Source organism: Stegostoma tigrinum, chromosome 42 (assembly GCF_030684315.1).
Source record: "Stegostoma tigrinum isolate sSteTig4 chromosome 42, sSteTig4.hap1, whole genome shotgun sequence".
NCBI lineage: Eukaryota > Metazoa > Chordata > Chondrichthyes > Orectolobiformes > Stegostomatidae > Stegostoma > Stegostoma tigrinum.
In genome coordinates, this window is record NC_081395.1 from 11,763,307 (window position 1) to 11,777,012 (window position 13,706).

Here is a 13,706-nt window from a genome sequence, read left to right on the forward strand (position 1 = left end):
TCCCCCCTCCCCCAAAAAAAAACCCACTTGGGATAAACAACAAATCACACAACAGTCCAATGTAGGTCACCTACACCATACACAACAACAGGCATTAAAGCTTTCCATTCTGTTGGCTAGCACACATCGGAAACAACATTTTCACCCCAACTCCTCACCTTCTCTTTTCCAATCCTATTTAAATGAACCATTTCCCTAAAAATAAGTGTTGCATACGCTGTTCAAATCAAAGCAGTGGCAAGAAACCTGTCCCAGGATTCTTCCCATTGCTGCTCAATTTCTGGGGCAGGTAAAGGCAAGAGCAAAGCAGTGCCATCTTCCACCACTCTGGGTCAGATCCCTGCCCGATACACTCGAGAACATGGTGGCAGGGTGCAGGCACCAAACGGGTCTGAGAGGTACCAGGGTGCAGTCACTGAAGTGACAGTGTGGGTGCCTGGGGTAGGACATAATTAAATGTGCGTTGCACTGTTTATCAGAGAAACTGCACGAAAAAGGGGGAAAAAAAACACACTACTTTTGGAGGATGTCATGCCACTTCCTACTGTGTTGGGCAAGACCCCATTGCTTTAGGTTCGGTCTGAAGTAAATTCCAATCTCCGGACCATTTTTAGCCCACCTCTGGTAACAACAGGTAATAAATTACAAGTGCTGGATGTTACATTTGAGAGAATATGCCTTCAGGGATGACTGCGTGGCATCAGTTCAGCTTGAACTGTGACGAACACAAATCTTGAAGTTTGAGGAAAAGTACAGAACCAAGAAACATTCAGTGGCAACCTTCAGAAGAAGGAAGTCGCAGACAGTTTCTCCTGTCTGACTGACAGCTGCTCCCTGAGAGGAGACAGTTCCTCTTCAGGCCGATGGATAATGGATGGTGTGAACTGCAGGAAATTGGAATTTTTTAAATAAAATTAAAAGTCCTTCGGTCTTCACGACAAGAGTGGAAGGGAAAAGGGGCTTCCAAATCGCAGACTCAATGTTCAGAGGGAAAAATGAATGAGAGCTGGGAGGGCAATTTTGATCAAGGGCTTTTTCCCCACCTGCCAATTTCCAAGAAGTAGGGTAATGTTTAGCCAACAGGAGGGAAGGCGGCAATATCCATAATGAACACAACACAATGGTTTTAAATTCATGTCTCTCCACATTGTCTCCAACCTTCCCAAATCTGTACCTCCTGCCAACCACTGAGGGAGCTGAGGCACAGGGAAGGTAAGCTTTTGACTTTTTTTGGTATACAGTTTTTATAAATATATAAAGCAGTAACTGTGGGAGGGCATGGTGTAACAGAAGCTGGGCTGTGCCAAATAACACCAAACTGCACCATAAATCCTCGAGGCACATCCTCTAGACTGAGAGCACAAAGCTAGCATCTGACTGGTGAGCTAACAGGCTGGATCCTTATGGGGCTCACGTTCCTACTTCTTTGAACTAATCACCCAGTGTGTGGGTTAAAAATAAATTCCGCCTGTCATGTTGAGCACTGAGCGAGCAGCAGCTGGTAGGTTCTACTTCTGTTTGCGAGAGGTGACTGATCACTGAATGCAAGCAGATCAGAGGCAGTGCTGATGTGCCAACTACCCTGTGCCCACAGAGACGATTCAAACGCATTTGCCTTGACCTAATCCCAGGCGAAGAGAGCCCCTTCATTCTCGGTTTTCCCACGAATAACCCATCGGCGATATGGTACAACACCCGAAAAAGAAAAACATCCAACTTTGCTCTTGTGCCAAAGTATGAAAGGTATTAGTAGTTGGGGCAGTTCAGAAGGGTAACTGGATTTACAAAGAGTTTAACAACAAGAGCACACCACTTAGTGAATAAGTGTTAACAACTCTGAGCTGTGTCAGCAAACCTTCAACCAAATGAAAACAGAGATTCCCAGGATAAAAGCGCTGGGGTGGGGGGGGTGGAAAACACTGTACCACTGACCCTTCAGCAGCACCTGGGAAGTGTGGAGAGAGTCAGTGTACTGCAGCCTGCATTTCTTTCTCAAGCTCAGAAAGGTCATTATAAATGAAAGTGTCAGGAAATACAATAGCTCTTAAGTAACAACCCCTCACTCTCACATGCATACATGCCTCCACTTTCACAGCCCCATAACTTTAAAAGAATTCCCACAACACCATACACGGGCAGTAGAAATGATCCAACCTTTATCCCCACCCACCCCCCAACCCCTACCTCCCCACTCCCTCCACCACCAACCCCCACCCCACCATCCCACCCATCCCTCCACCCACCCCCTCACCAAACACACGCAAACAGAACAGCAAAATGTCCTCCAGACTTTGTGATGTTGCTGGCCGATAATGCACCAGCTACACTCTTTGTTAGGCTAAAGATACTATCAACCTGGCCTTGCTCCACATTTGAGAGACGCTCCCTGTCACTTGGATCAGATTTTTCATTTTAAGCACCTTCATATTGTATGTAGGCGTAGTGCTCAACCTGAACCTTTCTTTACTAATGTTCAAGGGACTGGGACAAAGGCCTCCAATAACTGGACAGTGAACGTTAGCAGTCTGACCAATCAGCGGGGCCGCTGAAGCTGTCACACAATGCTCATTCTAGAAATCCTAGCCAAGTATTATCCCCTGACCCAACCACCCTTCCCTAGTCTAACAAATACTCCCCCACCTATCCCTAGCCTCACAGTTACCCCCCTCGCCCACTCAACCACCCTTCCCTAGCCTAACAAACCCCCACCCTTCCTCAGCCTAACAACTACCCCCTCGCCCACCCAACCACCCTTCCCTAGCTGACAACTATTCCCACGCCCAAAACCACATTCCAACTGAGATCAACTTAACACAAGTCAGGGTACCAAGTTGAGAACATTCCAGGTCTGTATGACTTTGTCTCAGTGGTACAGACTACTTGAAAGCAGCTGTTGTACAAAGCAACATGCTGGCAACTCTCTCATTTCTGCTTTTCAGGACAGAAAGCGCCTAGGCTCCGCTCGAAACAGCAGGAATTCAGCACAAGACAGACAATCGAAGGGCTCTACAGAGCTCCTTGGCACCTGACCCCACAGGAACCTCCTGAGCTGAGTTGAGAAGATGGATATGCAGACCCACACAAGCAGATGGATATTAAACTTCGACTAGCGATGTGACCTCAACAGATGGCTTAAAAATCTGTTTCATTAAGACACCAAAGAGCAGGAAACTGGGAGAAATTTGTACATGAAAGTTCACTGGAGAGACATAATTATTTGATGGTGCAGAGCATATTAGGTTATCACTTCAGAGTGGCCACTACAAGCTGGGGTGGGGGGCAGCTGGAGGCAAGAAATACAAGGCAGATGGTCTGAGTGGTTAAGGCCAAGGGGTAGATTCACAAAACAAAGACTGCAGCCACTGTAGTGTACGTTTCTTTTAAAAAGAAAAGTGCACACCCAGACTTCACCATTTTGACGGTCCCTTTTACAGCTGGGGTGACCTGCTCAGCCTGGGTGACAAAACCAGTCCCTCTCCTCAGTGGATGGGTCATGACCAAAGCCAGCCAGGAACCAGAACGGGGATGGCTGCTTGTCAAGTCAAGCCTGTGTTTAAAAGCTTCCACCTTGTTATGAATAAAGGGAGATTTAAGAAAAAGGCTTCCAAAATTAGTGAAGGAAACAAATGAAAGTTATGATAATCTGATCAACAGGGGTGACAAGTTCCTGTTTGTTTAGCATTGTCTGTCAACTCCCCACCCTCAGCACAGGTCTGGAGCTCGGACAGGGGGGTGGTTCCCTGGGTTCTGGGATAAGAGCCCAGCTCGGTGGAGTGAAACAAATGAAGATAAGCTTAGAAAGGGTAAGCAACTATTAAATTTGATTGGATGGGGTTGGGAACCAAATAGGCAGGTTACTGCTTTGAGTTGCTAAATATCACAATGACTATTGAACAAAGCAGGGGCGTTTGGTCAGTCTAAGGTGATGGTGAAATGCCATCCCTTCCCAGACTAACATGACCTTTTCCTTCCATCTGGTGCAAATTCACCAGAGACAGCTTAGCGCTTCAAGCAATGTGGGTTTACAATGCCTACCATTTTAAAAAAATGATAAAAGCAGCCTAGGGAGAAGGGTGAAAGGTCATAATTCCACCTTCTGTCTGTAGTGTGATGGCAAGTCGAGAACAGGCAACAAGTTCACCTGATTACCTCTACTCACCACACACTACTGGAGCCAACAAGCCCAGAGTCCTGTACAACACCCAACCCTAACAAAGTCCAATTATCACCTAGAACGTAAGGAAGATTTCTACTTCCAAATTTCTCATGAAGCTCACAAAACTTTCCCCATTTCTCCCCCCCCTTAAAAAAAAATCTATTGGAAAAACACTGGCGCAGACTATACACAGAAATCAGGAAACTACAAGGGCTAGGATAACATTTACACGGTCTGACTGAGAAACAGTAACTGCAGTGCATTAGTTTAAAAAAAGATAATGAGTCTTGTTGGCAAGAAAAATTCACATTATACTTAACATATATCTTTTAGACCAACATTTAGCTCTTCTTTTAAAAAAAAGTCATCCAGAGACCCGGCTCTAAAGGCTTTAAAAGCCTTGAGTCAGGAGGGGTAGTGTAATGCTTGCTTTCTTCATAGCTGCTTCACAAACGCTATTTCAGGAATTTTTCCTTCGGCCTGCAAAAATACAAAGTTAAAAACCACAAAAAAAGAGCAATGAATCACAGGCAACTCTACACGGTACCTCAGCTCAGAAAAACATTAAAATCATAGCGACTTAGCTGTCTCTCTATTGTTTACCGATTATTTCCTACACCGCCTTTTTGTTCTGGGAAGGAGAGCAAAGATCTCTGCCCAGTTGATAAACATAGGTCGCAACGTTTAAGTCAATCACGAAAATGAGGTGACCCCAAAAAGACATTTTGCATAGGCCGGAAGCACACGTTAACAACTTCCATCCAAACCTTTATGACAGGCTTTAATTGCATTAAGGGTCAGCGTCAATTTCCCAACTCTCAAACTCACGCTTTATTGGCCAGCACTTAGAAACTGCATGCATAGGACCAAGCAGGCATTATGGGCTGCATTGCAGACACAGTCACATGGAACAAATGACAAAGGTGGGAAACCAGCTCCCTCTCACACTTGACGCTACATCCCCACCACCCCCCCCAACCCTACTTTTGGAGAGGATTCTTCAAGGCTCGACTTGTCAACATCTACAGTAACTAACGGATAATGCTGCATTATGGTACACTGATCCACACCATTTACAAGTTGCCTCCTCACTATCAATGCAGTTGTTTGCTGGAGAATGTGGGAAATCACCCGAGACCCAGGCACTGAAGAAGGTTGAAGAGAAGTTTTTCCACAGCCTGTACTCCAATCCCTAAGAAGTGATGTGGAGTCTTAAAGGATCATTAAACGGGTCACCGAGAAATCCCTTTAGGGCCAAAATCACATTACAAACAGGAGGTAAACTGGAAGGACTGGTTTCACTTGAAGGGGAAATAATTATCTTAGTTAAGGAGGTAAGCAGAGAGCGATTTATCAGAGTTCTGAGAGTCACCAGATTCGAAACGTTAACTCTTTTTTCCCCCCTCTCAGATGCTGCCAGATCTGCTGAGCATTTCCAGCAGCTTTGTTTTTGTTCTGATTCACAGCATCTGCAGTTTTTTGGGTTTTTATTTCGCGATTTATCAGGCACAGGCTCAGGAGAAGGTGCATTAAACCCTGTGTTTTACCTTCAAAATGGCTCAACTGGACTATCCCATTGGAAACAAGGACCTTTTCACATGTTTGGTCTCCTAATCCATGCACTAAAATATATTAATAAACTTACCTTAAGCTGTGTGAAGATTTGGGCAGCTTGACTGAAGTCCCACTCATTATCTTGCAGACACCTAGAGAAAGGCAAGGAGAAAATAAGATTAGATCATAGAATCCCTACAGTGTGGAAACAGGCCCTTCGGCCCAACAAGTCTACACTGACCTTCAGAGCATCCCACCCAGATTGTAGGGTCCAGTTCCAGAAAAGACAGGGGAAACAGGAACGGGGAAAACAGTAAAGGCACAGGTGTTGGCAAGATGTACGGGGAAAAGGGACAGCAGTTACAGAAAAAGGAGAAGGCCACGAAGGGAGGACACACCTAATTTATACAGTAACTTCACCCACCTGGACCCTGTTTATTTCTTCATAATCTAGGCTGACAAAAATGTATCGACGTCATAGTGAACATCATCAACTGAGTACTTTCCATCTTTGGATCCATGCTCCACACTTTTCACCATCCTCTGCCTGAAATGCCTAGCTCTGATCTTAAGGTTACGTACCTGAAAATTCGTTTCTAAAGCTCGGAAGCTTCAACCAAAATACCCCTCAACTTTTTCCATAACAAAGAATTAGAGTCTAGCTTGTATATTCTCTCATTAAGTTAACCCACCAGCATTCAGCAAATATTTTGGTGAATCTGTTCTGGATTCCCTCCAACATCCAGTATGTCCTTTCCATGATGTGCTTCCCAAGTACTCCAGATTTGGTCTGATCAGGGCTTCGTACAGCAATACATCCTGTCCTTTATGCTATAGGCCTCCAAATGTAAGGGTTCATATATTGCACTAGCCTTTTAGAACTTTGTTTGCACCCGACTATATACATAGACCCAATACTGTTGTGTGCCAACATTCCTTACTTAACAACACTTTAAAAATAAATTAGTTTTGTTTGGGTACAAAATGCATGACCTGGGCTAAAATCCATATGTCACAGTCTGGTTCATTCAATTAGTGCCATGAGTTTCCGTTCTTGTCCACAGTCACCAGCAAATGTGCATAAGAGGCCCTTCCCTATCATCCAAATCATTAATAAATATTTTAATTAGTTGAAGTCGTAGCATCAACATTTGCTAGCCATATTCTTCCAACTTGAGAAGGCATCTCTGCTCTCTACCTACTAACCTATTCCTTAACAAAATCAATATTTGTCATCTTCAACTTCATGAACTTCAATTTCATTTTCCCACCCCCCCCACCCCCGCAAATCTTTGTGACCTAAACACCTATAGTCATAACCAGGCACTACAAGGCCAGAGATAATGGGAACTGCAGATGCTGGAGAATTTCAAGATAATAAAATGTGAGGCTGGATGAACACAGCAGGCCAAGCAGCATCTCAGGAGCACAAAAGCTGACGTTTCGGGCCTAGACCCTTCATCAGAGAGGGGGATGGGGAGAGGGAGCTGGAATAAATAGGGAGAGAGGGGGAGGCGGACCGAAGATGGAGAGAAAAGAAGATAGGTGGAGAGAGTATAGGTGGGGAGGTAGGGAGGGGATAGGTCAGTCCAGGGAAGACGGACAGGTCAAGGAGGTGGGATGAGATTAGTAGGTAGCTGGGGGTGCGGCTTGGTGTGGGAGGAAGGGATGGGTGAGAGGAAGAACCGGTTAGGGAGGCAGAGACAGGTTGGACTGGTTTTGGGATGCAGTGGGTGGGGGGGAAGAGCTGGGCTGGTTGTGTGGTGCAGTGGGGGGAGGGGACGAACTAGGCTGGTTTAGGGATGCAGTAGGGGAAGGGGAGATTTTGAAACTGGTGAAGTCCACATTGATACCATATGGCTGCAGGGTTCCCAGGCGGAATATGAGTTGCTGTTCCTGCAACCTACAAGGCTAGGTTCAAAATCGCTCTATATACACTGATGTGACTTTACTTTGGCAGGCTGCTAAACCACGTAATTATCCGAGACCCAAATGTATCAAGTCTTAATCCAGTGTCAAATTGTATGGAGCTGGCTGATTCATTGGAGTAACAGGATCCTTTGCAATTGTCAGTCAGATGTTTACAGCACAGAAAAAGACCATTTGGCCCAAATGGTCTGTGCCAGCATGAATGCTCCACAAAAACCTTTTCCTTTCATATCAGCACGTTTCTCTATTGCCTTCTTTTCTTTCACCTTCCCCTGAAATGCCTCAACTGGTCTCCATAGTAGCAAATTCACAGTGCCCCATTCTCTGGATAAAGTAATTGCTCATTCATTCCCAATTGGATTCATAGCTGTTGTCTTATATTTACACCTCTCGTTTTAGCTTCCTTCACGAGTGGAGACATCATCTTTACAGCTCCCCTATCCTACGTAGTCACACAGATGTCAATCAAGTCCCTTCACGGTCGTGCCATTCCACAGCACCCCAGTCTGATTCCTCCCATCCATCCATATCACCTCTCCCCTACTATCAAGCCACAGCTGGTCAGGTTGGTCTATCTCATTGATTGGCCTCTTTCCACTTTCCTCATGCCCTGACCTTGCTTAAATGTTGCTACATCCACTCCCCTCCTCAGTCATTAGGGCTGGCATTAGATCCTTCTCACTCTGACATCCCCACTCCCTGCAAAAGTTCATTGTTTTGACCTTCAGCATTCTGAGTCGAGACTAACACAAATACTCTGCCCACAATTTGGAGCAACCACAAGGCTGCTGGGAATTCAATGGTTTGTACAGACCTCAGCAAACTGGGGTTGAGGTCCAATACAGATGGGGAGCCATTTAAATACCTCCCTTCCCTTGTTATACAAGAGTTGCACAGCTTGATAAACATAGACAAGCAGCAGCAAACAAGATACCCAGTATCTATCAGCTGCAGAGATACCACTGAGCCAGCTTCCATTCACATGGGTGCCGATTCTGAACTCATTCTTCAAAGACTTCAAAGTGGAAGATCTTGGTTGATTTAACACCCTGTTAATTATTAGACACACCAAGTCTCATCTGTCTCAGCTTAAAAAATGTAATCTATATCAATGGATCACACTCCAGATAAACAGAACCTCATTCGCTTTAAGGAGGTCTATAATTGCTCTCATTCTTTCTATCGCTTCCTGAGGTTGACAATCCTGCACTGGTCCTGGCAAGGTCAAGCTGTGGGGATCAAGAGCTGCTCTGATCTAGGCCACCAGCATAAAGACCTACACGTTACAGGTTTTAAATTCAAAATATCTGTCCAAACCGCGCATATGGGCACTTTCTCCACATCCACTGTGAACTTTATGGGGCAGCTCTGAACGGTTTAAGTGTCTCTCTGAAGGACTGATGGGCTTTTCCTCAAACACACACATCCACACTCTGATTAGAGAGTTCAGGCCACCCGGTTCCATTTGTCCAAGATATACCCATTCACTGTTTAGTTTCACTTAAATTTTATGGGTCTGGAGATTCAGCATGATTAATTCATTTGCAGATAAATGCAGGATCAGAGACAATTAGCATTGTGGGAGGGAACTCAAGGCACCAGCTGCTGCTGAAAGTTTCTCATTTGAAATGCAATTCCCCCTCCTTCTGCCTGACAGAAAAAGACAATTCATAGCAGTGCAAGAAAATTGCTTATGGATCACTGTGCTAGCTGCTAACTCTCGACTTAAAATAACAGCTTTCATTTACAGTCTTTGACTCAGCTGGTGCAGTGAAGTCTACTAGTTGTTCAAAGTGCAACTTGTTCCAAATGGTGCAATTTACACCTCTGCAAAGCAGTGTTCGGAGAGATTATCCCTGTCTGCCTCTGAAGCAGGATGTGCAAATCACAGTTTTAAGAGAGGGTGATAGCTGGAGATCAAATTTAATTAGCTGGCTATATAGAAAAAACATCATTGAGGTAAAAGAGTAAAATAGTACCCAAACTGAAATCAAAAACAGAAAATGCTGGAAATACCGAAGTCAGGCAGCATCTGTGGTGAGAACTCCTCTGGGAGAAGATTGAAAACTGGAGAACACTGTTTAAGAATAAGAGGTCTCTCTTCTAAGATAGAGATGAGGTTTTTTTCTACCACTTTAAAGGATATTGTAGAATGTGGAATTATCTTCCTGCAAGGTTATTGATTGGGTCTTTAAATTTAGACAAAGTGGAATTAAGATAGATTTTTGATGGATAAGGGAATCAAGAGTGAAGAGGTGCAGATCAGCCATACTCATATTAAGTGGTAGAGCAGTGTGAACGGCTCACTCCAGTTCCTAGGTGCTACATTCCTGAAAGTAACTTGCAACCGTAACTCCTGTTAACAACCTTTCAGCAGAACTCTCAAGGCAGTTATGAATCCAGTGGGGGCTGCAGCGTGGGGAAATGAGCAAAAACAGCTGCCATAGACTCACCACTCAAATGTTATTTCAGTGCCTAGCCTCCACGATCTATTCCAGACAGTCACCCTGTGTCTCAGTTACCAAGTGTCCATTTATTCTGCAACTAGTTTGAGATGTCACTCACCAGTGGAAACAACTTCTTGACTTTGGCTCTGTTGAGCCCAATCAGAATCTATGTTTCAATAAGAGGATCCCTCACTTTTCTAAACTCTAGTGAATAAAAGTCTAACCCAGTCAGCTGTTTTTTGATAGGTCAGCCCAGTGAATTGCCTCCAATGCCGGTGTTTCTTTGGATATGGAGAGACTAGTGGTGTACTGCAAGGGTCGGTGTTGGGTCCACTGCTGTTTGTCATTTTTATAAATGACCTGGATGAGGGCGTAGAAGGATGGGTTCGTAAATTTGCAGACGACACTAAGGTCGGCGGAGTTGTGGATAGTGATGAAGGATGCTGTAGGTTGCAGAGAGACATAGATAAGCTTCAGAGCTGGGCTGAGAGGTGGCAAATGGAGTTTAATGCAGACAAGTGTGAGGTGATGCACTTTGGTAGGAGTAACCGGAAGGCAAAGTACTGGGCTAATGGTAAGATTCTTAGCAGTGTAGATGAGCAGAGAGATCTCGGTGTCCATGTACACAGATCCTTGAAAGTTGCCACCCAGGTTGACAGGGCTGTTAAGAAGGCATACAGTGTTTTAGCTTTTATTAATAGAGGGATCGAGTTCCGGAACCAAGAGGTTATGGTGAAGCTGTACAAAACTCTGGTGCGGCCGCACTTGGAGTACTGTGTACAGTTCTGGTCACCGCATTATAAGAAGGATGTGGAAGCTTTGGAAAGGGTGCAGAGGAGATTTACTAGGATGTTGCCTGGTATGGAGGGAAGGTCTTACGAGGAAAGGCTGAGGGACTTGAGGCTGTTTTCATTAGAGAGAAGGTGGTTGAGAGGTGACTTAATTGAAACATATAAAATAATCAAAGGGTGAGATAGGGTGGATAGGCAGAGCCTTTTTCCTAGGATGGTGACGGCGAGCATGAGGGGGCATAGCTTTAAATTGAGGGGTGAAATATATAGGACAGATGTCAGAGGTAGTTTCTTTACTCATAGTAGTAAGGGAACGGAACGCTTTGCCTGTAACGGTAGTAGATTCGCCAACTTTAGGTACATTTAAGTCGTCATTGGATAAGCATATGGATGGACATGGAATAGTAGGTTAGATGGGCTTCAGATCAGTATGACAGGTCGGCACAACATCGAGGGCCGAAGGGCCTGTACTGTGCTGTAATGTTCTATGTTCTATAAAGACAGGGGGTCAAGCAAAGTAGATGCAGAGTTTTGGAGTTCCCTTGCAGTCAATGATATTCACTTTTGTGACCACTCTATGTTCATGCCCGACTGCTGAGAAAAGGCTTGCAACATTTCCTGCTGTGGCGCTGTGAGGGTGGGCACTGGACTGCTTGATGGCGTGGGCGCTGGTGTCACAAAGGCCTTGCGGATCTCCTCGGTGGTGGCATTCCTGATGAACAGCTGGTCATTCACAATGCAGAGCCTGTTCAGAGGGGGAAAACAGCCGAGATAGCATCAAGTCAGGCAACCACTTGCATTGTTATTCAACTAAAACCAACAATATTGAAATGTTAGGAAAAATAAGACACCAAAAATGATACCCTGAGCAGCTGGAACAGGCATGAAGCCAGAAAACACACTTCTAGTGCCAGTGATGGCCCCAAAAGCATTAACCCACATATGTCTATTCTCTTGAAATCTCACCAGACTGCTATATACCTTCAGCAGACTCTGGACTGATATTTGCGCTGCACTTACCCTTTTAAACCAACCTGACCTCAGGCTTGAGGAACCACGTGCTAGCCTAGACTATACAACTGTGTACAAAAATGAAAAAATAACTTACCCTGCATTCCCAGCAGGTACAGCAATGAACACTCTTGAGAACGCCCTCACAGACTCCCTAGATTTACTATCAACTGTGAGAAAATTGAAGATTATACAGGTTTATTTTTCAGGAACTTAAAGAATAAATTTACTCCTTAAAAACTTAGAAGTACATTGATTTAGTTTACGCACCTTCTTTGAAAACTCCATGTACAGTAAAACAGAGTAATGTATTCTGAAACAGAAACAAAAGTCCATTATATTACATGTCTACTAATGCACAGACCAGTTGTGGCTCAATGCAATCTCACTCTGATCAGAAAGTTAGTGATTTCAAGTCCTGCTTTAGAGAGCCGGGCACAAATTCAAGGCTGACACTCACGGGACAGCACCAAGGAGTGCTGCACTGCCATCTTTCCGACAAGGCTGTCAACTGATGGCCCTTCTACTCCTTTCAGGTGAGTGTAAAAGATCTCAGGGCCAATAACTTCCTGGTGTCCTGGTGCCAGTATTTCCCTCTTACCCGACATCACTGAAAACAGATTTTCTGCCCAATACTGCAATCTTGGCATGGGGTGCTTGCTGTCCAAATATGTGTTTCCAATGTTATAACAGGGATTGCACGTCAAAACTAGCCCAAAGACCTCATGAAAATCACATCTAAACCCTAGTTTTTAAAAACTACTTTACACAGCATTGAGGAACCATCATGTGCAGTCAGTCATCACAATGCTGATGAAGTCTATCATGTGTGGTCATTATCAGTGTGATATTGAGGGAAACAGGGCAGACAGTTCCCGAGTTACTCAAGCAGGTAAGCAGATCTCAGCCAGGGTGCTCGCTTTGCCATAGGGAGTTGCGTAACAGTATCCCAAGGCTACAAGGTAAATAACAACAGAGACACAAGGGTGATTTTAGTTAAGAGGCATGGACTATCGTCTGGACACAAGCATTCAAATCTCACCATAACAGCTGGTAGAATGTAAATTCAACTCATGAATAAACATCATGGATAAAAAGCTAATCTCAGCAATTCAAGCCATCATTCTGTAAACACATCTGGTTCACTAACGGTCCTTAGGGAAGGAAATTTGCTGACCAGCCTGGCCTATATATATTCCCGAGCCCATAGCGATGCGGTTGACTCTGAAATGATGAAAAAATCCATGCAGCAATATCAAGCTATGACTGAAAAGTCAAATAAAAATCAAACCAGTTAAACGGTTACCCATCAACCAAGGCACAGCTGAGCCCTGTCAAACCTGCAAAGTCCTCCTCACTAACACCTTTTGTTTTAAGGGCAGCGAAACCAACATTGCGAGAATTGTACAAGTCACGCTAACAGCCTCCTGTAGTCATGCTCACTGAATCACACTTTGCAGACATCATCACCAACCTTAGGAACAAAGGCACAGAATGGGGTCTGCAGGGAGATGGACTATCACCAACAGCAGCTTGCTGGCATCACTGCTAACTGGTCAAGGTCTGGAAATATACAAGCCAGAAGCAACCAACAAGAGGGAAAATACCCTTCTCACCACACTGTAAACACTTCAGCTCATGGTGGTGATCACTGTGGGCCACCAGTAGAACTGCACTCAATCGTGGCACAGTATGTCCCCAACTTAACAACGCCATTGGAATCCTGTTTTAAATAGTCAACACAGAACAGTACAGCACAGGAACAGGTCCTGTGGCCCACGACATTGTGCCAAACATGACACCAAATTAAACTAATCC

General features: G+C 44.7%; 1 protein-coding gene across 2 annotated transcripts in view; it reads right to left on the reverse strand.

The window, feature by feature from the left end:
* Positions 1–2,684: 2,684 nt before the first annotated feature.
* The window catches only part of LOC125449388 (nuclear RNA export factor 1), a 62,396-nt gene continuing 51,374 nt past the window's right edge, over positions 2,685–13,706 (reverse strand). For both annotated transcript variants that reach the window (XM_048525151.2, XM_048525150.2), the window contains 5 exons: positions 12,159–12,201; positions 11,986–12,058; positions 11,440–11,622; positions 5,802–5,862; positions 2,685–4,636 (listed from right to left, as the gene is read on the reverse strand). In XM_048525151.2, coding sequence (XP_048381108.1) covers positions 4,592–4,636; positions 5,802–5,862; positions 11,440–11,622; positions 11,986–12,058; positions 12,159–12,201 — 405 coding nt within the window. In that variant the 3' untranslated portion in view covers positions 2,685–4,591. The remainder of the gene's footprint in view (positions 4,637–5,801; positions 5,863–11,439; positions 11,623–11,985; positions 12,059–12,158; positions 12,202–13,706) is intronic.